This window comes from Lissotriton helveticus, chromosome 10, assembly GCF_964261635.1.
Source record: "Lissotriton helveticus chromosome 10, aLisHel1.1, whole genome shotgun sequence".
Classification (NCBI taxonomy): domain Eukaryota; kingdom Metazoa; phylum Chordata; class Amphibia; order Caudata; family Salamandridae; genus Lissotriton; species Lissotriton helveticus.
This window is the reverse complement of record NC_136071.1, coordinates 86,066,864-86,094,540: the sequence shown is the minus strand read 5'-3', so window position 1 is coordinate 86,094,540 and position 27,677 is coordinate 86,066,864. Positions and strand designations below refer to the sequence as shown.

General features: G+C 46.0%; 1 protein-coding gene across 5 annotated transcripts in view; it reads left to right on the top strand.

The window, feature by feature from the left end:
- Positions 1-27,677, top strand: part of RBBP6 (RB binding protein 6, ubiquitin ligase) — a 418,994-nt gene that overhangs the window by 273,470 nt on the left and 117,847 nt on the right. For all 5 annotated transcript variants that reach the window (XM_078664816.1, XM_078664819.1, XM_078664818.1 and 2 more), the window contains exons 12-13: positions 26,079-26,139; positions 26,242-26,299. In XM_078664816.1, coding sequence (XP_078520942.1) covers positions 26,079-26,139; positions 26,242-26,299 — 119 coding nt within the window. The remainder of the gene's footprint in view (positions 1-26,078; positions 26,140-26,241; positions 26,300-27,677) is intronic.

Here is a 27,677-nt window from a genome sequence, read left to right as displayed (position 1 = left end):
CCCCTCCCGCCCCCTCCCGCCGTCCGTGTCCCCTCCCGCCCACTCCCGCCGTCCGTGTCCTCTCCCTTCAAGAATGCTTCGAAGGGCTCAGGTGCCGCGGCGTCAGGCAAGTCAGCAGAGTCCTGTGGGGCAAGGGAGGGGAAACGGGGGTTAGGGTGAAGCACCGTTGGCATGGTGCGTGGGAGAGAAGGCCGGAAGTCCCGCCCCCGCCCGGAGACGCATGGAGCCCCGGAGGAGAAGTGCTGGATGGTGCGGGGCTCCCGTGTGCTGAGGGAGCCCCGGGGGAAGAGACGGCAGGAGCGGAGTTGTGTTCCTCCAGCTGACGGAAGTCCCGCCCGGAGACGCATGGAGCCCCGGAGGAGAAGTGCTGGAGTTGGGCTCAGCTGCCACACGAAGCCATTGGTCATCAGAATGAAGTATGTACCAGAGAGAGAGAGTGCCGGTATGTTTTAAAATTAAGACTTCTGTGCCATATGTGTGTTTTTAGACAGCCTGCATGACACGCACTGGTGCAAGTACTCTTAGGTAGAGGCGGTGACATACCAGTAAACCATGGCCAGGGCTGACGGGCGTGCAACTATTTATGAATATAACTGCTCACTCTCTCAAAAAGTGTATTTTTTTTGAGAATACAGCTTACAGTCGGGCTCTGAACTAGGCCATGTGTACTTCAGTCAGCCTCTCTTCCTGAGGCTTGCCCTGCCCCACCCCCTCCCTCCGATGCCTTACTGTGTCGTATGGTAATGGCTTAGAATAGCAATAACATGTATTTTCAGCCTCGGGTAAATAATAAATAATGAGCGGGGCTGCGAACCCTGCTATAATCCGCAAATTGATTTTTATTAAACTGCTCATTGTGTCTTTTTGAAATAAAGTACAGTCTGTGTCCGGGTTGTGACCCCTATGGGTGTAATGTCTGATATTTATGTTTCCCTCGTTCTAATTCCATGGTTTTGATTTGCGGAAAAAGTGTCACACCTAGTTTTTGAAATGTCACTCATAATTACGCTGAAATTATGAAAATGTCACACAAAGCAATCTGAAACCTTGGCAGCTATGAACCACTACTTTAAAATCCCTTAGTTAGGCATCGTCCACTTTACCACAGAGGGGGGAGAGAAGTAATATACCCATAATCCCTCCTATGCAGGCAACTTTTCTATTCACGAGGAAGGGTGGAAATATTGACACAATCTGGATCTCAGTGGTGGGCTTTTATGAGCTAGATTTGTGCAAGTCGTTCCCTGTCACCCTCCCTTTATATCTTAAAGGGCACAGTAATATTGTAGCTCATTCCAAAATCGCTTCACCTTACACCCTAGTTAGTGAACTCCGTGTGCCTATAAAACAGGACTGACTCATGGAAAGGTTACCAGTGTCACAATAACACCAGTCATCCAATCAAGGCTGCAACACTGCTTCCTGGTCTGTTCTTTAATAATAAGATGGCTGGCACACAATGGCGGGGCCTGTTATTTTGTCTCTTAATTGTGCTCACCGTCCTTTTTCCCCAGCACCCTCCCCTCTTCCAAGGGGCGGCAACCTGAGGGATAGCCCCGGGCGCCACAAGCTCTAGCTACGCCCCTGACAGGTCTTGATGGTAATAGATATGAAGCTTGTAATCTAATAATCTAGGAGAATATTAGTATGAATATTTACCCCTTTGGTCATTTCAGAACCTGATTTTCGATCAAGTAATACAGATTCTCACATTACCTTGTACATAAATCGGAATCCTGGTTATGGTAAATACATTCTTTTTAGTCCTTAAAAGCCAAATATTAATATTCTGAGTGGGTGTGTGTGGCTCTGGGTGGGTGTGTGTGTGTGGCTCTGGGTGTGTGTGTGTGGTAGTAATTGCTGTCTGCTGAGCTCGTCCGTAGGGTACAATAGGTCTCACATTTGCAAGAGATTAAGCTAATGGCAATGTAAATGACAATGCCATTTATTTATCTGTTTTCAAAACCAACACATAAATACAAAATTTGTCATTTACAATGCCAATAGCTCTAACTTTTCCAAAGGCGAAACCATTGCATTGTAAATGCTTGTTTTCCTTAATTTGTTCAAAGTGCAGAGTTGGTTTGTATGGAACATTGAACAAGCATTTACAATGCAATGGTTTCGCCTTTTGAAAAGTTTGAGCTATTGGCATTGTAAATGACAAAATTTGTATTTATGTGTTGGTTTTGAAAACAGATCAATAAATGGCATTGTTATTTACAATGCCAATAGTTTAATCTCTGGCAAATGCCACACAAAAACACACAGACCCACACACACACACAGACCCACCCACACCAACAGAGCCACACACAGAGCCACACACAGACCCCCACACACACAGACCCACACACACACAGACCCACACACACACACAGACCCACACACACACAGACCCACACACACACACAGACCCACACACACACACCCAGAGCCACACCCACCCACCCAGAGCCACACACACCCACCCAGAGCCACACACACCCACCCAGAGCCACACACACCCACCCAGAGCAACACACACCCACCCAGAGCAACACACACCCACCCAGAGCAACACCCACCCACCCAGAACAACACACACCCACCCAGAACAACACACACCCACCCAGAGCAACACACACCCACCCAGAGCAACACACACACACCCAGAGCAACACACACACTCAGGAGAGCAAGCACAGCGAGGGGGCAGGGAAGCAAGCACAGCGAGGGGGCAGGGAAGCAATTAACGTCAAAAGCAGAAGCGTCCCAATTAAAAAATGGACATCCGAAAGTATATCCAGGTTCAGTATTACTACTGAGGGTATCTAACTATAGACAGCATGCCCGTTAAATAGGCGGGAAAGGCAAAGATATAACAGGACATAGGGGACAAAGGTTCATCGGTGTGTATCAGGCTAAAAAAATATCTGGGGCATATCACAACAAAGAATATTTCAGGCTATAGACATATTTAGGGCATATAGTGACACATGTTTGGTAAAACTCTTGTTTCAAAGAAATTTTTATTATCAAAAAACAATTCGCACAATCAATTATAATTTATGTACACAATTAAAAAACAAATTAAAAAACCATGTTCAATTTGGGCAATTATTACTCATATTAAAAAAAAAATTTGACTTTTATACAACATAATTTAAAAAACGAAAAGAATCACAAAGGTCGACGCGGCGTTTCGGTTTTTTTCTTTGAACACCTTCTTCAGGACTGATTCTTGTTCCAGAAAAGTAAAAATGGCTCTGCTGGAGGGTACTGACTATCCCAGAAAGAAGAATCACCATCTGCCGTATTCAATTAACAGGTGTGATACATCTCTTTGATTTGGGTATTGGACCAATGTTCATTAAGAAGCCATCTATATTGATAGGCGGGCTTCAGGCTGTGTGTCTGGACCTGTTGGTCTGTTCTATTCTTGTTGGGTATTGCTGCCAGGAGGAGCCACCGTAATGATAATCAATGGGGCGGTTCTTTACCAGATAAATAGGGATTCAAACAACGCTGTTATCTTGATCCTCTTCGGTATGATCGAAGAACAGCGTACAACATGTCACTTGACTTGAGAATGATCACGTGACTGTGTAGTTCTCTTTTAAGTTGTAGTCGGCCTCCCTGCTCCTTTCTCCTGGCAGCCCGTCACCTCCGTCACCTTCGGTCAAATTGCCGAAAATGAAATGAATTTTGAAATTTTGTGAGGCTGCCAGGAGAAAGGAGCAGGGAGGCCGACTACAACTTAAAAGAGAACTACACAGTCACGTGATCATTCTCAAGTCAAGTGACATGTTGTACGCTGTTCTTCGATCATACCGAAGAGGATCAAGATAACAGCGTTGTTTGAATCCCTATTTATCTGGTAAAGAACCGCCCCATTGATTATCATTACGGTGGCTCCTCCTGGCAGCAATACCCAACAAGAATAGAACAGACCAACAGGTCCAGACACACGGCCTGAAGCCCGCCTATCAATATAGATGGCTTCTTAATGAACATTGGTCCAATACCCAAATCAAAGAGATGTATCACACCTGTTAATTGAATACGGCAGATGGTGATTCTTCTTTCTGGGATAGTCAGTACCCTCCAGCAGAGCCATTTTTACTTTTCTGGAACAAGAATCAGTCCTGAAGAAGGTGTTCAAAGAAAAAAACCGAAACGCCGCGTCGACCTTTGTGATTCTTTTCGTTTTTTAAATTGTTGTATAAAAGTCAAATTTTTTTTTAATATGAGTAATAATTGCCCAAATTGAACATGGTTTTTTAATTTGTTTTTTAATTGTGTACATAAATTATAATTGATTGTGCGAATTGTTTTTTGATAATAAAAATTTCTTTGAAACGAGTTTTACCAAACATGTGTCACTATATGCCCTAAATATGTCTATAGCCTGAAATATTCTTTGTTGTGATATGCCCCAGATATTGTTTTAGCCTGATACACACCGATGAACCTTTGTCCCCTATGTCCTGTTATATCTTTGCCTTTCCCGCCTATTTAACGGGCATGCTGTCTATAGTTAGATACCCTCAGTAGTAATACTGAACCTGGATATACTTTCGGATGTCCATTTTTTAATTGGGACGCTTCTGCTTTTGACGTTAATCTCTTCCCCCCAGTCCCTTACAAGTCTGTGTGGGGTCCTCCTCCCTTTGTTTATGGGGCAGGGAAGCAAGCATAGCCAGGTGGCAGGGGAGCAAGCACAGCCAGGGGAAGGGGAACCAGGGGGCGGGGGAGCAAGCACAGCCAGGGGGCAGGGAATAATAAACCAATATAAAAAGTGTATTCGATATTATTTTACCTATTCCAAATCACATATTAGTTTTCCATATATTAAATGAATGTAGTAGACTGACTTAAAAGGGCCTGTGTCTCATCAGAGAAGGTCGCACCAGTGGTGGAAGTGAACTGTCCTGGGGTGGAAGTGGTCGGTAGTCTTGGAAGACAAATTCTGGGCACTTGCACTTTCTTCACCAAATCAAACACTGAGTGTGGAGGTGCACATTGGGGCATGAACTGTACCTCTGTGTGAGATGGGACCTGCGTTGCTGGTGCCCATGAGGTGCGTGTCCCCTGCATGCGATTAAGCGGCTGCCCAAGCCCAGTTGTTTCTAGTTGGGGAGAGTCTCGCACATCTGTGGTGATTGCGTGTGGCGGGGGGACTGCACTGCTGCTGTTCACATGCAGTATGCCTTGCTAAAATTAAAAATATAAATCTTTACAAAATCCATAATAAAGGCTGGCTTTGCAGATGCTTGTGTATAAATGCAGTGTATGCAGAACACGCCTGCTGTACTTTTATTTCAGAAGTGTCGACACTTATCAGCGATAAATGTAAAACATTGAAGCCAGCCAGGCACTTGGATAAGCCCAGAGCTTGGAAAGGACAGGTAGTGCGTTCACGGTGGGTTATGGTGGTGTGTGCCTCTTGCAGTCCACATTAAGGTCTTCAGGGCGCGTGCTACCAATGACTGCCACTGACTGTATTGCATAATACCCTAAACTAGAAGATGTCTGCGATTCTCAACACGAAATATCGAGGTCAAAGATCTAATCGCGGCTTTCCCACTTGACAGCGCTGTTATTCTTGTCAAATTAATGTCTCTGAGGTTTCCTTGCCAAAATCCAGAACGCTTAATTCAAGCTCCGGAATTAAACGCTTTAAGACAAAGAGGAGGTAGAATAACGGCCAAGAGTGCCTACCTTGTGAAGGTTCGAGCTCGTACGACCACCTCCTCCCTTGCAGACATAGCTGTACAAGTTGCTGCTCGGGACGGGCGAGCTTTTCCCCTCGAGGCCGCTTCCTGTGAGTTGAATTCTGGTCAGCAGCCAAGCGTGAGGGCCTAAAGGGTCGCCAAGGGAGGTGAAACTTATTCATACCGGGTGCGTGGGGGCACCTCGTGTTGCTCTGAGGCTCAGGGCTGGGCGCATCTGGACAGATGACACTGCTGCACGGCCCCCAGAACTTTTTGTGATCGCTAGATCGTCGTAGTGTGTGTGAGACAAAGCCAGGAGCGCTTATAAACAGGTAAATTTGCACCACGGAATGTATTCAAAATGCACTTTACACAATTCAGATTAGCGAAACACAAGAAAAGAAGCTATTGACGGAACACAAAACTTGTGTGTCATTACTTACGGCGTTAATGAGAATAGTGTCTCAAACGCAAGTGTGTGTAAACAAATGTGTTATGGCAATAACTGTAGATCTATCTAGTCATTCGACAGTAATGGGAATGGATTCACAAAGTCAGAGGTATGGTTTCCGCATTCCCCAAATAGAATCCATCCTGTCAAATACAAATCAAACCCACCTCTCCTTAATCAGCGATAGCGGTGCCGGCTCTGCCCATCTACAGAGGAGAGGGTCCAACCTGCACCATCCCAAAAATCCTGATGCCCAAGAGCCGCCTGTGACCAAGGAGGCAGCGGCGGCCACATCCTGCAGCTGTCACCTCCCAAGCACAGCCCTCGGAGGGTTCCCAAGTTCCTTCCTCATGCCTTGCAGCCTTACCGATCTTAATCCGGACGCTCTGGAACACCCGCAGCCCCTCGTCCTCCACCGCCATGCCGATGCCCCTGGTCTACAGCTGCAGCCGTTGTTCTCCGGTCCAGCCGCTGCTGCTCCCATGCGCGCGCGCGCCGCCCGCAAACACACCCTGAGCTCGCGGCACCAGACGGCTCCAGCAGCGGCGGCGCTCGCGCCACGGTATCCCGTCCAATCCCCTTTTTCCTTACTTAAAATGCGCGATTGTGATGAAAACACTACATTCCCTATCAAACAGCCCTCTGTTGAACAGGACTTCATTGCACGCAATCCAAGTCCGCATTATAAATGAATGCTCTTATTTACGCCCACTACAGCATACACAGAGTGCGATTCCTAGTTTGTTTGCCCCGGGCTGGGCCCTCGGGGCTGCACTTTCTACGGTTCACGGGAGTCGGGGGGGGGGGGGGGAGAGAACAAAGACACGGACAGCGCGAGGGGGGACGGACAGCGGGATGCAACCATGCGGGACCAGGACGATCGAACAAATGCATGTAAAAGCCATGTAAAAAAAAAAAGTACACGCCCACAGTGGACACGTCTTCATGATGTTGTGAAAAGCCTAAAAATCGCCGGAACGCCCACAAATCTGCTCCGGCATTGACGGACAGATCTCTGTTCCAATGGCTAGCCTCCATTTATGGAGCCAGCCAATGGAACAGAGGGGCGGTGACCAAGCCACATACTGTTGACATAAGATTTCGCCTGCGCCGATAAGCTGCGCGGTGCGCAGCTTTCGACAGGCGAAACCTAAAAACTGCATATGTACAAAAAGTGAATTTCTTACCATTTGTCTTGGAGATGTCTCAGTGTGATATCTAGGCATATCATGTTGATTAGCAAAAGTAATCTAAAAAGTAATGTACATAGTAATCTGTAAAGTAACTGAAAAGTAATTTGGAACTGTTGACTTACCTGTAATTCACCCAACTGCACTTGAACCTGCATTCAACTGCAAATCATTGTATACGAATTTGCAAAGTATTATTTCACTTACCTGCACCAGGCTTGGCTTGGTTCTAGAAATAAAATAACTAAATATTTTTGATACAAACAAATTGGTCTGAGTGTGTGACATAATTTGCTGCCCGAGTGTGTACAACAAATGCTTAACACTACCCTCTGATAAAGCCTTACTGCTTGCCCACACTACCACAAGTGGAGAGTAAGCTGCTATCGACTTTTACCTCTGTCTACCTTTGGAATTCCACTGGACTCTGTGCACACTATACCTAATTTTGGTATAGTATATACAGAGCAACCTTCCTACAACTGTTGTATAAATGCTCCTTCAAAACGTGAGGTCCTAGGGTAGACCGTTCCAACATTACTTCGCTCAGTGTCACAGTGCCCTATAGAAGGATGCTGCTGTATACCAGTGTGCCCCTTCTAATCAAGAATGGATTGCTCTGCAAAACAAACAGTACTTTTTAGTCTAGTCTTGAAACTTCTTGGTACATATGTGACCCTCCTGTTACACCAGTAAAGGAACATAGTGCATCGATTTTGACCTAAGAATGCAAATATAAAATGTTGATCTAGCCATTGCGTGCACCATTCATTCACAAAATGGTCTGGGGGGGACAATCCAAAGTTGAGTGATGGATACCAGGGCAATGTAGACTTAAGCTCAACATTACAGGGAGTACCTCTGCCTCTAAATAGGATTGATGTGAATAAGTAAGATATATTCTTACTAAAAAAAATTCAGTACACAACCACTAGATGACGGGATACTGCACAGCATCTGAATCTGTAAGAGATTCTAACTGGCATACTATTGTTGGCAGCTCACAAAGCCAATGTTTTGGTTCTGACCAAACTAATGTAGCAGATAATTTACACATGTGGTATACATATGTTCCCTGTATGTGGCTGATAATTGTGTGAAACTTTCTAAATACCTTTTTTTGCAGACTATACTATCTGCTGTAAAGTCCTGTGATTTACGCTGAGTTAACTCCAATTTTAACATTGGCTCTGGTTAATTTTTTTTTCAAATTCTCAGTAATCCCCTTGAGTAGATGAAACGCTGCACCTTTTCTTTCAGGTTTTAAGTTGTTGTTGTTGGCTTAGATTAAGCCATATGAATAAATGATCGTGGACAAGCTCCATAGTTGCACAATTTATAAATCGCTCTGCTAAATGATTCCTTATGTACACCACAAGAGACTGCATATTCACTTGTGGGGGAGTAGATTCATGATATACATTGTGAGGAGGTGCACCTTTCTGGGTTAGTTGGAATGCCCATTGAATGTAGCTGTAACTTCAGGTAAAAAGGCAGTGAGAGACTTTTTTTTTTGCAAGGCAGAAAATGAGTGGAATCAACACACACAAATGCATTACCTTTGGCCAGGTACTACAGAAGATGATTTATGCCTTTCCAACATTGATTCATTGTACCGACAACTGAACAAAATGTAGCTCTTTTTTCCTACTAAACCACTGTCTACAAAAATGCATTTTGATGAATTGCAAAAGAGTCTGGGTAATATGCATGATAGTGCTACCATTTTTCTTAGTTTGAGAATTCATAGTCCCAATATGTCACCAAGGTGTTACTTCAGTTTTGGAACTTTCATAGATTCCCATGCTTGAATCATTCCCCGTCGTCGAGATGGGAGTCCCCAGTATACATAAAATAGCATTAGCAATAGAAATAATTACAAAAAAATAAACTAGGCCTAGGCCCATTCTAGTTTTGTAATATATCCACCTCTTTTTGTAAAAGAGACCAAATAAAATGAACAACCAATCAGATTAGGCTCACCCTCTAGAACCTTCCTGAGAGAACCTCCGATTTTCTACCGCACGTTGTGCATGGGTGTCTCCACTGAGGTCTGCTCAGTTTTTTCCTATCAACCTTATTCCTACAGTTTTTTCACCAGTTTTTCTACAATACCTGCTGAGACTACGTGTCAACCTGTCTGACAAGGAGAAGAAAGCCCTCTTTAAACCCTGTGCAACCGGTAATAAGAAGAGACTTTATGTGGAGGACAAGCACATGGTTTGCATTTACTGTCTCTACCCAGACCATAAGGCAGCAGACTGTAAGATATGCCAGACCTTCTCAACAAAAACTTTGCAAGACCGTGAGGGGAGTCTCTTGACCTGGCTCCAGAAGCTTAAGTCAAGGAAGGAGCCAGTCTCCAGTGATAGTGATGAGGCCTCCGCCGCTTCATCTTCTAGGTCGTCTGTGAAAAGGGGTAGGTCTTCTCCTTCTAAAGACTGTCCCAGTAAAGCCTTGAAAAATACCTCATAGGTCTGAAAGGTGTAGTCCTAGCAAATCTCACGGAGGTATAAAGGAGAGGGAAGGACTATCAGAAGGAGTGACATCAGAGAGGAAGTCCAGCTCAGTTCCTCCATCTTCTCCAGCCGCTCCAAAATCCGCAGTGGTGGCAACTGTCGTCGACAATGGCTTTGACGTGGTGACTACTGCAACCATGTCTACTACTACTACGACGACAGCAGCATCTGCTGTAGTGATGACGATGATCTCGACGATGGTACAGTCGATGGCATTCATGTCTTCGTCGACGACCCTTACATCATCGTCAACTACCTTGTCGACGAGGAAAAAAATAGCAATAACTATCAGGAAGCGCCACATTACCCCTGAGATGACTTCCCCCACAAGGGTGACGCCTCTATCACCTGCACTCCTTCTTGAAGAGGAGGGATCTGAGGAGGATGACGGGCCGTATGGGTATGCGAATAGCCAGTTTCAGTTGCACATTAAGTGGCAGGACATAGACTTAGAGGAAGAATACGTGGAGGAACAGCAGTATGATCCTCCCTTGGGTTAACAAGAGGTTACCAGCAACAGATCGTCTCTATGCCTTCCTCCCTACTATCAGACTTACAATGTATGCTTTCGGACTGTAGACGGAGATTCCCAACACAATCTCCGGCTCTGGTTGGGCTGCCAGTTACAGCTGTTCCACCTGTACTGCCTTCTACCCCTCAATTGCCACCGCCTCCACCACTGCCCGTGGCACCAGATACACCGCCAATCGTCCCTCTCATCCAGGATGATACCTCTGAGGAGGACCAGGGCAACGTCACTCTTCCAGATTCAGACACGGAGTGGAATGTCTTTATCATTCCAGATCCAGCTTCACCTTCACCAGCGGATTCTCCCCCTGGAGACATAGAGGGTTTCCATAATTTGATGGAAAGGGCTGCTAAGAGGTTTGAACTGCCCATGCCCACGGTGCAGTCCGAATGTTCCCTATATGACTTCAAAGAGCCTTACAGAAAATCCGTTCGGACCATTCTATAGTTGGTCATGTCTGGGACGAGGGTCTAAAGGTGATGAGAAGTCCAGCCAAGGTAATTCCAGTACTGCCTCACCTTGAAAAGAAGTATATGGCTCCTGAGGATAGCCTGGCCTGCCTGGTCAGTCAGCCTAAACCGGACTCTGTCATCTCCCAGGCAGCCCAAAGAATGTCCAAAAATCCTTCAGCTCCCCTCACAACACCTCCAGATAAAGAGGGCAGATGCCTCGATAACGTAGGTAAGAGGTTTTTCTCCATGTCCAGCCTGATGGTCAGGGCTGTAAATGCCTTAGCAATACTTGTTTGCTACTATCGTCCGATGTAGTGCGACCGTTCCCCCATCTGGATCAATTGCCGGAAGATGCAAGAGTGGAGGTGAAAAAGATTCTTCAAGAGGGTGTGAGAACCTCTTCAGAGGTCATTGACTGTGCAATGTACATTGCAACGACTGCGTTCCACTCCCTAGCGGGACCTGCTGTCCTTCATTGCCAAGATTGGCTTCGAGCTAGATGGTTTAGTCCAGAAGTCCAATACAAAATCTTGGATCTTCCCTTCGATGGGGAGGTGCTCTTTGGGAAGCACACTGATGATGCACTCCAGGACATTAAGAAAGACACGGAGACCGCAAAATCCTTAGGGACTCTGCAATACCGCAAGGTCCCCTTTCGTGAGGCCAAAGGCCTACCTACCTATAGAGGAGTAAACCAGCAACAGCAGTATTCTTCATATGCACCAGCCTCTCAATCTTACCGCCCGCAAAATTACCAGCGGCAGGATCAATCATCCTCTTTCTCTAGATCTAACAGAGGACGACAAGGACGCCAGGGGAAGGACTCCTTTAAGCGTCAATAGCGGCTTGCTGGCTCTAACTACTGTTCCTTCTCCTCCTGTAACACCAGTGGGAGGCAGAATCTCACATTACTTCCATAACTGGCGGCAAATGACATCGGATCATTGGGTTCTGAATATCATCCAATAAGGCCATACTCTGGACTTTGTCCATGCACCGCCTCCCAAGCCCCCTCGCGCCACCGAGTCAAAACATCTTTGTCTTTTACGTTTAGAAGTCCATCAAATGCTCCGGGAAGGGACGATGGAGCCAGTTCCTCTCTCTCTCCGCGGGAGAGAGTTTCTTCTCCTGGTTCTTCCTGGTTTCGGAAGACCTTGGAAGTGGCGCCCTTTTCTAGATCTGAGGGAGCTCAACACCTATCATCAAACAGTTGTTTCGAATGGTTTCCTTGCATGACATCCTTCGACTCCTCCACTCAGGAGATTACATGGCCACATTGGATCTAGAGGACGCATACTGTCATGTACCCCTCCATCCAGCCCACAGGAAGTTCCTTTGCTTCACAGTAGCCAAGAGCCACTATCAGTTCAAGGTCCTGCCATTTGGACTCCGATCTGCTCTGCGGATCTTTACAAAAGTACTAGCTCCTGTGGCAGCTTTTCTGCGAAAGCAACAGCATCAGGTTTTTCCTTACCTGGACAACTGGTTACTAAAGGCTCCATCCAAGCACGAGGCAAAGGAATCTGTCGCTGCGTGCACACACCTATTCGACAATCTGGGTCTTACTCTCAACACGGAAAGCCATTCTGGACACGTCCCTCAGCAAAGCCTTTCCGACCCTGGAGAGACAAGAAAAGCTGATGATCATGGCCCGTCTACTTCTAAGAAGGCAGTCACTTTCAGTTCGCCTCTACAAGTCCCTCCTAGGGTCCATTTCTTCCTGCATTCCTTGAATTCCTCACTGCAGGTTACGGATGCACTCTCTCCAGAAGGAGTTAGACTTGCAGTGGCGCCAAGTGGAAGGGTCCTTCGAGGACAAGATCTTCGTTACCGTGTCCATGAGGGACGCCGCATCATGGTTGACGAACGAGGAAAACATTTCTCAGGGCCTCTCCTTCAGGGTCACCCCAGCTCCTCAAATAATAACCATGGACGTCTCGCTGGAGGACTGGGGAGTGGCCTTGCAAGACCTTCACGTAAGTGGCCGATGGCTACCCCAACATTGTCTTCTGCATATCAATCTGCTGGAGCTCAGAGCGATTTGCCTGGCCTTCCAGGCTTTCCTCCCGCCGATAGAGAAGTCTGCAGTCCTGGTACGAATGGACAATACGAGGGCCATACATTACATAAACAAAGAGGGCGGTACCAGGCCTCGTCTTTCTTCAAAAGCAGCTCAGACAGTCTGGGAATGTGCAATCCAGCACGGATATCGCTAAAAGTGGAGCATCTTCCGGGTGTTCTCAACGAGACGGCGGACATGCTGAGCAGACTGAAATCAGTCAGCCACGAATGGTAACTGGACCAGTCCACTCTGGAGCAGGTTTTTTTCCGTAGACCTCTTTGCCACGCCGGAGAATAAGAAATGCCAATTGAAATGCAATAGGTCTCAACCTAAACCAAAACATGAATAAAAGGTAATGTCATTTACAATGCAATACCTCAAACTCGTGTAAATGCGAGGCCTATTGCATTGCAAATGCTTGTATTAATCCTTGCCAAAAATAAAAAAATGTCAAACCTAATGGCTTTGCCAGTGCGTGTTTGGCACACAACTAACTGACTGACTCTCACTCACTGACTCACTCACTGTTATTTATGCCGCCCCCCCCATAACAACAAAAACCATAACAAGCAGCCATTGGGACAGGCAGATACAAGTTGCCAGCATTGAAAGGACAAAAAAAACCTTAAGACATTATTTATTATTAATACTTTTTTAATATAGTCGTTCAGTTGTACGTAATGCTTTCTTGGTCATATCTAAGGAAACAAAAATGCTTCTGACACTTCTTTATTATAACATTTCAGCATGCTGCAGACTTCTGTACAGCACAGCTTAAAGACAGGCAAAGTCAATATCTCTGGCTAAACACTTATAAGTTCCCAAAGGCGAGACCTATCGGCTATGCCAATGCTTGTTCCTTATGTTTACAAATGTGTTTATTTGCCATTGACTTTGTGATTTTGGTGAATTGGCTACTTCTTTTCTCTAGCTTACATCTATTAATGTCTCATGGCTTTCGGTTTTAATAATCAATAATACATAAATAAGGAATCCAGGTTAAAATAATTGCTTATAACTGCTCGCTACTCTGATTCAAGCATAGGAATCTATGAAAGTTCCAATACTGGAGTAAGAAAACAAGTTACTTACCTGTAACGTTGATTTTCCAGTATTGGAAACTTTCATAGATTCCCATGTGAACCACCCTTCTCCCCTGGGAAAGCTCAACCTTCAGCATCTTCAGTTATATGGTTACACACCTGCTACAAAAATGTGAGTGTCTGAGGTTCTCTCAGGAAGGTTCTAGAGGGTTAGGCTAGTCTGATTGGTTGTTCATTTTATTTAGTATTTTTCAAAAAGAGGTCGATATGTTACAAAACTAGAATGGGCCTAGGCCTAGTTTCTTTTTTTGTAATGGTTTCTATTGCTATTTTATATATACCGGGGACTCCCATCTCGACGGGGAATGATTCAAGCATGGGAATCTTTAAAAGTTTCCAATACTGGAGAACCAAAGTTACAGGTAAGTAACTTGTTTTCTAGCCTACATGCATAAGCTAGAGTCTAAGGAAGGCTAGCAGGAGCATGGAAAAAAAATATGTTCGAGGCATGTGAGCTGTACATCACGTGCTTTGCATACTTCGTATGTTTGCAGTTTGTTTTTTCCAGTTACAAGTTAGGTGACTCCTCCTTTCAGTGATGATGTGCATGGGCAATGACTCCATTGTTTTTTTCCGCCATCGGGAACGGACGTGAATTGCTGCTCTCCGGTTCGCCGCCGTTTCTACAGTTACATCTCTGTGCGCAAGACACTCTCTCAGCTGTATTATTTTCGATCGCATATTCCAATCTCCGCTATCATATTTACTTCTTTTAAAAAAAACTCTTTCGATCTGGAAGCTCGCTGAAGGCCGTCGTGCCTACTCGCGTTGGTCTGCCTCGCAGTCGATGGAACAGACTCCATTCAAATTCTGCCCTTGGTGCCATGCAAAGTTTTCCGCGCACAGACTCACACGAAGTGTGCAACCTGTGCTTGTCTCTGGAGCACTGCAAACAGGAGTGAGACACGTGCAAGGCTTTCCACTCCAAGAAGACACTTTGCAACCGTCAGGCTAGGCACTGCGACTTGCAGAGCCAACACGCATGCTCCATTCCGGACCTCTTTGGATAGGATTCGGAACAAGAAGCCGGAGATGCCATGGGAGCCGAAGTAGAACAGGATCCCATCTCAGACTACGTCTCAAAGGATTGAGCGGGGGGGGGGGCAAAATCTCGCAAGGGCAGCGTACTGTGAGTACAGATCCTCCCTTGCCCCAAAGTACCCCTCAGTCTAAGAAGGCTCCTATCCGACCCCCACCTCCGGGCCACGGTCTGCGCCAAGAACATGTTTCTGATGCTCCACCCTCTGGCTCGACACCCAAAAGCCTTCTGGCGCCGAGCTGCCCGAAAACTGGGCTCTGATCCAAAACCTTTGGGTTGAAGCCAGGCTTCGGCCCCACCCCCTTTGACTCCGAAAAGACTTTTGGATCCAAATTCATCGGGATCCAAAACCTCAGCAACAAAACCATCAGCACTGAAACGTTGGGCACCAAAACAACAAGACGTACCGATTTCATCTCGAACAACATTTCCCACCTACCAAACCGGATCCGAAACAGAGACAATTGTACATGCAAGAGGAGCGCCGAAAATTCATAGATGTTAAAAAGAAACTTCGAGATGCACAAATAGACTATGCCCTTTTCTACCCGGCACGCCTTCGGGTAACTCACCAAGGCAAACACAAATTTTCACTAACCCTAGGCAAGTGGAGGACTATTTGAAATCATTAAAACGACATAACCAAGACCGTGACAGCCACAATGGATCGCAGAGATCGTCCCCGGCCAGAGAAGATGATCTCCCACAATGAGTGACTAAGAGATGTATGGTACTCGAAGCAATGGGACTACCAAGTAAGAGATGTGGGGACACCGTATACAGTGTAAAGTAAGGTCAGGTGGGCTCCAGTTGTCAGATAATATTGGACTCCGGACCACCTCTCCCATGCTGAACTGGTATTTGTGGCTCAGTGATGAGACTGCACTGGGAGAGGAGAACTTGTGAGGTCCTCTAGAGTACGCCCCCAGAGGGTTTACCCCCCCTATTGGACGGCAGCAGTCCGGCTGTCTTTGACCTAGCTTTTGTTGGGGAATGTTGGGGGAAGTGAGGGAGGGTGGAGGGGGGCGCGTCATACTGGCAAAATTGGGATGCTTCAGTGGGTGGAGGGTGGGGGGGAGGAGGGGACGTTTTGGGGACTGTTGGGATGTTTGATGCTTTCTAATTGTATGCTCCAAAGACGGACTGTTCAGAGATACAAGGTAGCTCAAGTAGGATATGGTACTGTGAGACTGAAGTGTTGGGTGCGGGTGCGAATGGAATTCCGACTCTATCTTCCACTGATTGAGCTGTGTAGTGATGGGTACAGCAACAGGGGCTCTTAGTAGTGCACTTAATATCATCACATGGAATGTGAGAGAGCTGGGGGACCCCCGAAAAAAAAGACAGGTCTTGTCTTATCTTGACCGCCATCAGGTACATATTGCCATGCTACAGGAGGCACACAGTCCTCGGCCCAAGCCTGTTACTTTTGGGAATAGGTGGGCGGAGACTCTTCTTTTTTCATCCTATTCAAGTTACGCCCATGGCACTGCGATATTGGTTAGAAAGCAGGTGCCCTTCCATTTGGCGGGCTCTCTCTGCGATGCGGATGGCAGGTATTGCATGGCGTGGGGTAGGCTTGGTACCCAATCGATATTGCTGGTGTGCTGTTATGGGCCTAACATAGATGACCCATCTTTCTTTGATAACCTTTGGTCCAAGATATTTGATATTGATGCTACACATATCATCTGGGGGGGTGATTTCAATGTCACATACGATCCTGGTGCGGACCGAATACATTCAGCTTCACACCACTACACAAAGGCGCAGTCAGTGCTTAGGGACATTAAGGAGACATATCACTTGGTAGATGCTTGGAGACATAGTCACCCTCAGGACCTGGAGGGTACGCATTTCACAGCGCATGCTCAGTCATGGGCCAGACTGGACTATTTTTTAGTATCTAGAGGTCTTGCACCCGCGATTACAGGCACAAGGCACCTTGCTAGGACCTACTCTGACCATGCACCAGTTTTAATGACGCTCTCCTCTACAGATTTTAACACCCCGCGCAGCCCCTGGCGAATGAATCCCTCCATTCTGTTAGATGTAGTCTTTCAGGAAGAGCTAAGGGAGGATATTCTCGACTTTTTTCAAAGAAATAAGGATTCTGAGCGGAGCGTGGAAATTTATATGGGAGGCCTTCAAGGTGAACTTGCGAGGGTTTTGCATTGGGAAAGGTGCAGGGGTACTTAGGGATATACAGGCCACGATCAGGGCCCTGGATAGAGACCTGAAACGACTTGAAACAGAGCTCGTCATTGCCCGCACTACAGAAGCGCAGGCAGCGTTTAGAGAGAAATTATCCCTGTACATGGAAGAAGCGCAGAGAGAGGCTAAATTTAGAAACAAATATTGGATAGCCAGAAGCTATGGAGAAGGGGATAGGCCGGGTAAAATACTGGCACAGAAAGTGGGACAACGGAGACGGTCCACCATAGTCACGGAACTGAAAACCTCGAACGGGGACACCCACCGGGAGACTTCCAATATCCTTAAAGACTCCCTTGACCATTATAGTACATTATATGCTACTAAAGGGAACTCAGGGGCTCATCTGGATGACTTCTTGGGGGAGATGGCACTAGGATGGCTGAGTGATACGCAGAGAACCTTCTTGTGCGCCCCCTTTGAGCTGGATGAAGTGCGGGAGGCTATCATGAGCATGCAGACCGGAAAGGCCACTGGTACTGATGATATTCCGGTGGAATTCTATAAAACATATATTGACATTATGGCCCCTGTGCTCAGAGGTTTACGAAGACACATTGGAGGTGGGGATACTGCCGCACTCAATGCGCGAAGCTCTAATTTTGTCACTTCCCAAACCAGGGAAGACCCTAGACCTCTGCGACTCCTATAGGCTGCTGTCGCTGCTAAACTGTGATGCGAAAATTCTGGCTAAATTGATAGCCACAAGACTGAGTCTATTGATGGACCATCTAATACTGCCGGATCAGTCAGGATTTGTACCGGATAGGGCAACGTCTCATAACCTGCGGACGCTTTTTGCAGTACTCCACACCATCTCCCCTGATCTCCCTATCGCTGCGATTTTCCTGGATGCCACTAAGGCTTTTGATTCGTTGGAATGGGGGTACCTATTTGGGGTGATGAAGCGTATGGGCTTCCCGCCCTTGTTCCTTGACTGGATTAGACTACTCTACACTAAACCAATGGCTAGGGTACTGATTAATGGGCACACCTCTCACACGTTCGAAATCACGAAGGGAACCAGAGAGGGGTGCCCATTGTCACCGTTGCTCTTTGCATTGGGAGTGGAACCTCTTGCTGCGAAAGTGAGACAATGTCATAATAACAAGGCACTGCGGTGCTTTCAACGCCAGATACTAATTTCGTTGTATGCAGACGATATTACTCTATATGTCCGAAACCCTCAGCAAAATTTGAACCAGATACTTAGGGAATTTATAGCATTTGGTGGTATATCAGGCGTACAGATAAATTGGGCTAAGTCTAGTTTTTTTCCGCTTACGGATGCAGTCCAGCGGTTTGAAATGGATTATCCATTAGAATGGTGTGATGAGGGCAAATTATGGTACTCTTATGACTAAGATTGAGGATAACTTAAAGATATAGGTGGTGCTTCCCCTATCCATGGCGGGACGTGCGTCCTTAATTAAGATGGTGGTACTCCCGCAGGTGTTATACCTGTTCCTGAACATACCGTACTACCCGGGTTCCTATTTTTTCAAAGCTCTGAAAACTGAATGAATACGACTAGTGTGGGGAGGGAAACAGCCTCGACTACAGTGGGAGGTGTTAACTAGACCTTACTCCCAGGGAGGATTTGGGATTCCAGATATGGAATTGTATTTTACGGCAGCACAGGTGCACTTTGCGTGGTTCTGGATCAAGCAACCTTGCTTTATGCTACAGGTTGCGGCAGAGCATTGGCTGGCTCACCCTATCCCACTGGAGGGGGTAATATATTCGAGAATTGGACAAAGGGACCAGCAACCCACCGCCCTTTATAGCTCAATTAAGGCATGGCATAGTATAATGGGGTTACTGGAGGTGCAAATGGCATATACGCCCCTGATGCCTATCGCTTACCATCCTGATATCCCGCTGCTACAGGAATGGGTATTTAGGAAATTCAAAGAGAAGTTTAAAGTAACTACGTGGGGGGGATCTGTACCATGACACTAAGTTCCGGTCACTAGCACATATGTGCCCTGCAGAGATGCAGACTCCGTTGGATGTCTTTCTATATGTCAGACTGAGACAAGGTATAAAAGCGGTTACCCTGGCATTTCCGGACGAACCGGAGCGTCTGACCCCGCTTCATATTATTTTGGAAAGGTCTAAACCAATGCGCCTAGTCTCGATAATTTATAATACAGTGCATACCCAAACGGTGAGGAAAGCAGCTCAGGCGCGGGCAAAATGGGACTCGGAATTGGGAAAACAGCTGACGGATTCACAATGGGAGACCTGCTGCCAACACACTGAAAGGGTCTCGGCCAGCAGCAGACTCCGCATTATACACTACAAGTTTCTCCATAGGCTGTACTATATAACCGCTAAACTGCACCGATTTCAGCTAAGGGACACTGATGACTGCGATAGATGCCGCTCCCCGGGGGCGGATTTCTTGCATCTAGCATGGGACTGTCCCACCATTCGAGCCTATTGGGATGAGGTATTTGAGGCACTACAACATATGATAGGTGAGACGCTGGCACCCTGCCCTGTGCTGGCACTCTTGGGTTTTATCGCTCCCGTGAAGACTGAACACAGGAGGTTTGTGGCAATGGCACTTCTTATGGCTAAGCGCAGGGTGGCATGCAGATGGGGGAGGGGCAGAGCACCCAAGTTCAAGACATGGTTAGATGATTTAATTGTCAGGAGCAGTTTGCCGCATATGCAGAATTACTCCCTGTAGCGTCCAGACCTAATGATATATGGGCTCCCCTTACCTGTTATCTTCTGGCCAAAGCGGCAGCTGAGGTGGATGCCGAGGATACATGCCTTATGAGACAGGAGGCTGGAAGATAATGAGAGCTGAAAGGTAGAGACGATAGGGGGCCGAGGTTCCGGATATCCGGCTCTTCTAGCCTACTATTGTGAACATCGTGTGAATGTCAGAGGCGGATGGGGTGGAATGGACGAATGATGCTCCTTAAAGTGGCCTGACTAGCTATATGTCAGTGTTAATGTATGATCTGGACGCTAGGTAAATGTAAAGAGGGAGGATTTGAGAACCACCCGCGGATACCCGATCTGATTTGAAACATGTAACAAGTATGTACCATGCGATGATATTGGTGTGCAGTTATGTGATGTATCCTTGAGCCGACGTGTTTTTGTATTACAAAATGTATGAAGAAGGCTTTTTTGTGTTCCATGAAAATCACAATAAAAAGAAGTTTAAAAAAAAGAGACAATTGTACATCCATTCAACTACTGGACATATCGCCACAAAAGTGACCCTTCAAAGGTAACCTGACACAGAGGAAACCTACCACATTCCTTTAAAGAGGAAGAATGTCTGGGCTAATCCTTCTTCCCCCCCCCCCCCTCTCCATCTCCTCCTCCTCAGCCTCTTCTTCAATCTTTAATGATTTACCATGAGCACTCACCACCACATACACCTGAAGTTCAGGAGGATGAGGATGGGGTTAGGGATGGGGCTCGGGACAATGCACCATTACTCCCAGACCCATGGGCAGATTATAGTACCAACTCTCCCACAGGAATGGTCCTGACCTGTACCCTACCAAGCCCCCTCCACCGGACGACAGCGTAGGTTACATAGAACTGCTGGGTAAAGCTGCCAATTACCATGGTGTACAGCTGCACAAAGAATCTCTTGAAGAGAATTTCCTTTTTGAAACACTTAGCAGCACACAAAAGTCATCACACACACTCCCCATGCTCAAGGGTATGATCAGGCAGGTTGATTACATATTTTAATACCCATTCAGGGCCCGTATCCTTACCCCTATGGTAGATAAAAAAGTACAAGCCAGCACCATCTGACCAAGCGTACATAAAAGCACAATTAGCAATGGACTCCATAGTGGTGTCCAACGCACGTAAGAGGGCCAACTCCCAAACTACAGGGGAGGCTCCACCCCCAGATAAAGAACCTAAGCTTATTGACGATTCTGGGAAAGGGGTAGCCTCTCGGGCAGAAAACCTGTGGCACATCTCCAACACGCAAGCACTTCTCGCAAGGTATGATAGGGCGTATTGGGACTAGATAGAGCAGTTGCTCCAATTTCTGCCTGATGAACATAAATCTAAAGCGCAAGACCTAGTGAGGGAAGGGCAGCTCATTTCAAATAATTAGGCCTGGGTGAGGAACTTTGTTCTATTTGTGGAGTTTTCTACACTCTACGGAGCTCGTGGAGTGCAGAAAACTCTGCTCCGCGATGTACTGCAGAGTTTTTTCCCCGCTCGCGATCGTGATCAGTAAGGGCGCGATCGCGAACTGTAAGTTTGCGAGCACGAGCTGACGCTCGGGTAGAATTTCTACCGAGCAGCAGGAGTACCAGCACAAACTGCAATTCACACTGCACTCCGCCACTCGCGGAACTTCGCTGTGTTTTTTGGAACTTCGCGGAGTTCCGCGTAACAAAACTCCGCGAACAGTGCCCAGGCCTACAAATAGTGCAATCAGGTGCTTCCTAGATGCTGCAGACACTGCTGCTAGAGCTGTAAACACCAGTGTCCTTTTAAGAAGGCACGCCTGGCTACGTGTCTCAGATTTCAAACCTGAGGTTCAGACTTCCATACTAAGCACACCCTTTGACAAAGAACACCTCTTGATGGATTCCTCACTGCAAAAAATTAAGGGACACTGAAGTGGCCAAATCCATCGGAGCCCATCAGCTAACACAAGCACCTGGTTCCTTTCGAAGCTCTTTCTACTGCGGAGGGTCAAAAAATACCTCCTCAGAGACCACCACCACGTACAGGGGCAACAACCAACTCTCTGCCTAAAAGGGTTACTATAGAGGGGGTTACAGAGGCAACGGCAAAGGTAGAGGCTCAAATACACGCACCTCCCCCTTCAACACAAAGCAGTGACTTCCTTAGACCCCCCCCCCCCGACCATTTAACACCTGTTGGGGGGGGTGTGACTTTCAGGTTTCCTACCTGTCTGGCAGTCCATAACAGACAAGTGGGTACTTGAAATTGTCTGTTATGGTTACTGCCTGGAGTTCACCAACAATCCTCCAAACATTCCCCCAAAGTCACACAAACTCTCACCGGATCACCTACACCTCCTCAAACAAGAGGTTCAGTCTCTCCTAAAAGGGGCTCTAGAGCTTGTACCACCACAACACCACAGGTTGGGTGTGTACTCCTTTTACTTTCTATTACCCAAAAAGGACGGTTCTCTCAGATCAATATTGGACCTCAGAGAACTAAATCTTTACATAGTCAGACCATTTTTACATGGTAACACTTCAACAAATACTACCACTTTCGCAAAAGGGCGACTTTCTGTCTACTCTAGACTTGCAGGACACCTATTTCCATATTCCAATCCATCCCGCTAATCGCAAATTTCTCAGATTTGTGATAGCGGGTCAACATTACCAGTTCAAGGTACTCCAGTTCGTAGTCACCACTGCCCCCAGAGTCTTCACAAAGTGTCTGGCGGTATTCGCTGCTCACCTGAGAAGACAACACATCCATGTCTTCCCCTACTTGGATGACTGGCTCATCAAAGCCAGTAGGTATCCAAAATATCTCCAGCACACTTGCAGAACAATTCAGTTACTACATCTACTGGGGTTCACAGTCAATGTGCTAAAATCACATCTCAAGCCTGCCAATACTCAAAACTACCTAGGAGCCACCTTAAATACTCAAAAGGCTCTGGCCTTTCCCAACGCACCCCGAATTTGCAACATTCAGGCTTTAGTACTCCAGTTTCAATCCAATCACTCGCTTCCAGCTTGGGTGTATATGCAACTACTGGGAATGATGGCATCTTGCATCATCATTGTTCCCCATGCCAGGCTGCACCTACGTCCCCTTCAGGAATACTTAGGGAGTCAGTGGAACCAATCACGGTGTCTGTTAATCGATTTAGTGTTGGTAAGCTGACGTACTCCTCTCTGCAGTAGTGGAACACACAAAATGTATCAAAAGGACGGCCCTTCTTTGACCCTGTTTCACAGACAGTACGGACAGCGGACGCGCCCCTCACTGGCTGTGGAGCTCATCTTCAGCACCACACAGTGCAAGGCCTATGGAGTCAACACAGAGTTGCTCCACATCAATCATCTAAAACTGCTCGCAATCTTTCTTCCTCTGAAGGCATTTCACACTCCCCTTGTTGGCAAAGCTGTCTTAGTTTGTACCAACAACATGACAGCCATGTTTAACATACAAAACAGGGGGGGGGCGCACACTCTCTCCAACTATCCCACTTGGCCCAAGACATCTGGAGGAGGGCCATTCATCACAAAATCTATCTCCTAGCGGGACACCGCCCAGGAGTGAACAACCAGATTGCAGGCATCCTCTGCAGACAAGGACAGCAAATACACAAATGGGATCTTCACCATCCGGCTCTCCTCCCATACTCCCAAAGTTGGGAGTCCCTCTGATAGATCTGTTTGCCACACAACAAAACTCAAAATGCCAAAGCTTTGCCTCCAGGTACCCACACCCGCTCGCCAAGGGCAATGCACTATGGATGAACTGGTCAGGGAGATTTGCTTACGCTTTTTCTCCTCCTCCCACTGATCCCATTAGTGGTTCGGAAGCTCAGGCAAACATCCTTCACCCTGATCCTAGTAGCTCTCACAAGGGCCCATCAACCATGGTTCACAAACTTGTTGGAGCTTACTCTGGTCCTGCATTAAAAGCTGCACCTAACATCCAGTCTCCTCACACAGAGCCATGGAGACACCCAGATCCCAAACAACTGAACCTCGTGATCTGGCTCTTGAAGTCATAGAGTTTGGTTATTTGAACCTTCCACCAGACTGCACGACCATCGTCAGGGAGGCCAGAAGGCCTACCACAAGAACCTGTTACACAGCTAATAGAAATGCTTTGTTATTTATTGCAATAACAATCACAACAACCCTCTTGATGCTTCCATACAAAACATCATCTGCTATCTGTTACATTTGCAGCAGTCGGGATTGGCTTACCCCTCCATCTGGCTACATCACGCTGCAATAGCTGCAAATTTACAAATTAGGCAACATGCATCGCGTTTCAGAGTGCCCGTAATTAAAGCTTTCATGGAAGGACTTAAAAGTCGTACCACCAAGGCTCCCACCTGCTCCTGTGTGAAATCTTAACATAGTCCTTACAAGATTAATGGGACCACCTTTTGAACCCATGTATAAATGTGAGCCACAGTTTCTTCTAAAACCACTTTCCTCATTGCAATCACTTCACTGAGAAGAGTGGGTCAACTACAGGCACTAACCATAGAAAACCTTTTTTCCAACTGCACAGAGACCAAGTGGTTCTTCGTACAAACCCCAAATTTCTACCTCGGATAGTATCTGCATTTCACATAAATCAGTCTGTAGAATTACCTGTTTTCTTCCTGCAACCTGATTCTGTTGCAGAACGAGCTGTACACACTAAGATGTCAAAAGAGCACTGTTATATTGCATCGAAAAAACAAAATAATTATGTAGGAATAAACAACTTTTTGTTGCTTTTGCACCACCACACACGGGCAATCCCATCTCCAAATCCGGTATTGCAAGGTGGTTTTTTAAATGCATTCAAACTTGTTATGCAAAAGCAAAAATAACTCTAACTGTACCCCCTAGAGCGCATTCCACTCGCAAGTTAGGGGCTACTATGTCTTTCTTAGGAAACATCCCAATTTGTTGACATTTGTAAAGCTGCAACATGGTCTACACCGCACACATTCACCAAACACTATTGTGTAGATGTGTTAGCGAGACAACCAGCTAATGCGGGCCAAGCAATACTTTGGGAGAATACTGCTATATAGTCTATGCAAAGCATGCGATCTACAGCTCACATGCCTTGAACGGATAATGTTACCCAGTAAACATCTGTTCTTGGCAGTTACAGATGTAGAATCACAGGTGCCCCACCCACCTTCCCGGGTACCTGTTGCTGCTGCAGTTCTCTCTTTAGTAGATTTGCATAACCATGGACATCTCTATTCTACTTTTACTAACTCCATTCTCACCCTCTACGGGACTACAATCTAACAATGGAGTTGATGCCCATGTGCACTATCACCGAAAGGAGGAGTCCCCTTCCTTGTGACTGGAAAAGACTTCTTCGATGCAAACATCCGGCCCCAACATTAGATGGCAGGAGTATGCAAAGCATGCAAGTCTACAGCTGTACATGCCAAGAACAGATGTTTACTGGGTAAGTAACATTATCCTTCCTGTTAGCTTTACAATTCTCAACTTTTATCGCTTTAGTGAATTCATTGGTCCATCTGGAGTGGTATAGCGGCTAGGATTTACTTCTGAATGACAACATCCAGAATTAATCATACGTACCCTACCACCCTATTCAGATAGACTATATAGCACCTGAAGGTTTTCATGTACAGTACACCGGCGAAAAATGTGTTTTTAAAAAAAGTGCATAGATGCTTCCTATTGTAAAGTTTAATAATGCATCTTTTTTCATTTAAAAATTAAATGATTCTGGGAATCATCTGAACAGCATCAAAGGGGGGGGGGGGTGTAAGGTGAGCATGATCTCTTCAACATGGTTAAGTACCAGCATTTTGGACCCTTTGAAAGCATTTTGCCTCGCTAGCCAGGTGATTGCAAGAAAGGCTGCTTCTCCAGTCCGAGAGGGCTCCAAAAGCATTAATCACCAAAAGTTTGAAAAATTAAGAACATGGAGGAATATATCTGTGTAGCTGAAACAGCATGTATGTTGCCAGATGCAGTAAAATTCAGTATGTGGATTTCCTTTTCTTTGTAACTTAGAAGTTAGCTGTCTAAACTTACCTGTAACTATAAAGAAATGTCGGAACAGAGTTGTTAGATAGCTTATTGGTGGTGTTTTCTATCCTCTCAGGGGTACCCTCCTCCTTTACTTGGCCATCCCGCGCCTCATGGCCACTCTCTTCTCACCTCTGGTAGGTATTTGAAATGATCATGAATTCATTTGAAATTTTTCTTTTTTTAGTAAGCGATGCATTGAAGGAACAATTGATGAAAGGAATACCTTTGTTTCACAGGTCAGCCATTAAGGACCAACCCCAACCGTCCAAATGTGGGCAGACCTCCTTGGGAAGGGTAAGGATAGATCCTTTATCGATGGCTGCTCAAGAAGGAAAGGTGGAAGGGCAATTCAATTGTGTTTTTATGTCCAAAGCAATGCAAAGACTGGTATAGTGAGGACTGCAAGTATGTTGTATGTATTGTAGCCTATGACTAGGAGCACTAACTTAGTGGTCAATGCTCTGAAAATGTAATACATGTTCTCTTCAGCGTGGGATCCTTCTTAGAATCATATGGTTGGAAACCTTGTCCACTTTTGTGGAGGATCCAGGAACACTATTTTTTTTTAATTGTGTGCCTTTCGACTAAAACAAGGTTTAAATTCCTGTTATTTAGTTAATTTGAATCTCACAGAATGCCCTTGTTCATGGGTTTTGCATCATGAGCCTCTTATGGATTCCTATTTTATGCATATCCTCCCATCTAGTAACCGAGAGGGTAATTTGTTTTTAATAATTTTAATCTAAAGGCATTTGATGAAACCAGACTCTCCCTATCATGACCACAGGAATCTCAGTGTCTTTCCTCGGGTACATACTTAGTTTTTTATTCCATCAGATTTGGACTGAGCTAGTGGGGACTCCTAAACATGGTCTTTGGTTTCAGAATTCTTGACGCTTTGTGACATTTATTTCAAATATGTTTTCACTTTAGTTTTTCTCATTAACAAGATTTTTGGTAACAGATTTGACTTTCCTAGGGCTTGTTTTAGTTATCACCTGCTAGGAAGACTATAGGCTTGATATTCAAGTTTTCTTTAACTGTACTGGAAAGATGGCAATGACAAATAAGTGCTGCCTAAGAAGAGCCTTTTCCGCGTTGAGTGCAAGCAGCATAACTACTATGACCACATACAACTTGACACACATTCATCCCCTTTTCAATCCTTGCTTTGACAAAAGCACAGCTAGCAGACTTGGATTACTTGGTCACAAGAAGTAGTGGTACATCCTGTGTCCTTTTATCTCAATTAATCAGTTATGTGACTCAGAACATATGTTGCATAGAAGAGAACAGGGAGCTGGACATTCCCATTTTCTTCTAATTCCCTTTTCCTGCTTCCCACACTTCATAAATGTTCTCCACCCCCAGTAATCAGGCACCTTTCATATAGCTTAATGTTTGGTTTCCTAGCTTCAACTTTTGCTTCTGATTAGTCTTCTCACTTTTTCATTCTGCTCTGTCCTCTATTTTGTAATTTGCCACCACATGAAAATTGACAGTTTGTATTTCTGAAGTAGAAACTGACAACATATTTGTAACATGTTGAATTGAATTGAATTGAATATTGATTTATATAGCGCGATTGCTGCCCAATGGGCGTCCAAGCGCTGCGCATGTAGACAGAGCTGGGCGGTGCCGAAGAGGTTAGAACTCGGTGGACCTTGTAAAC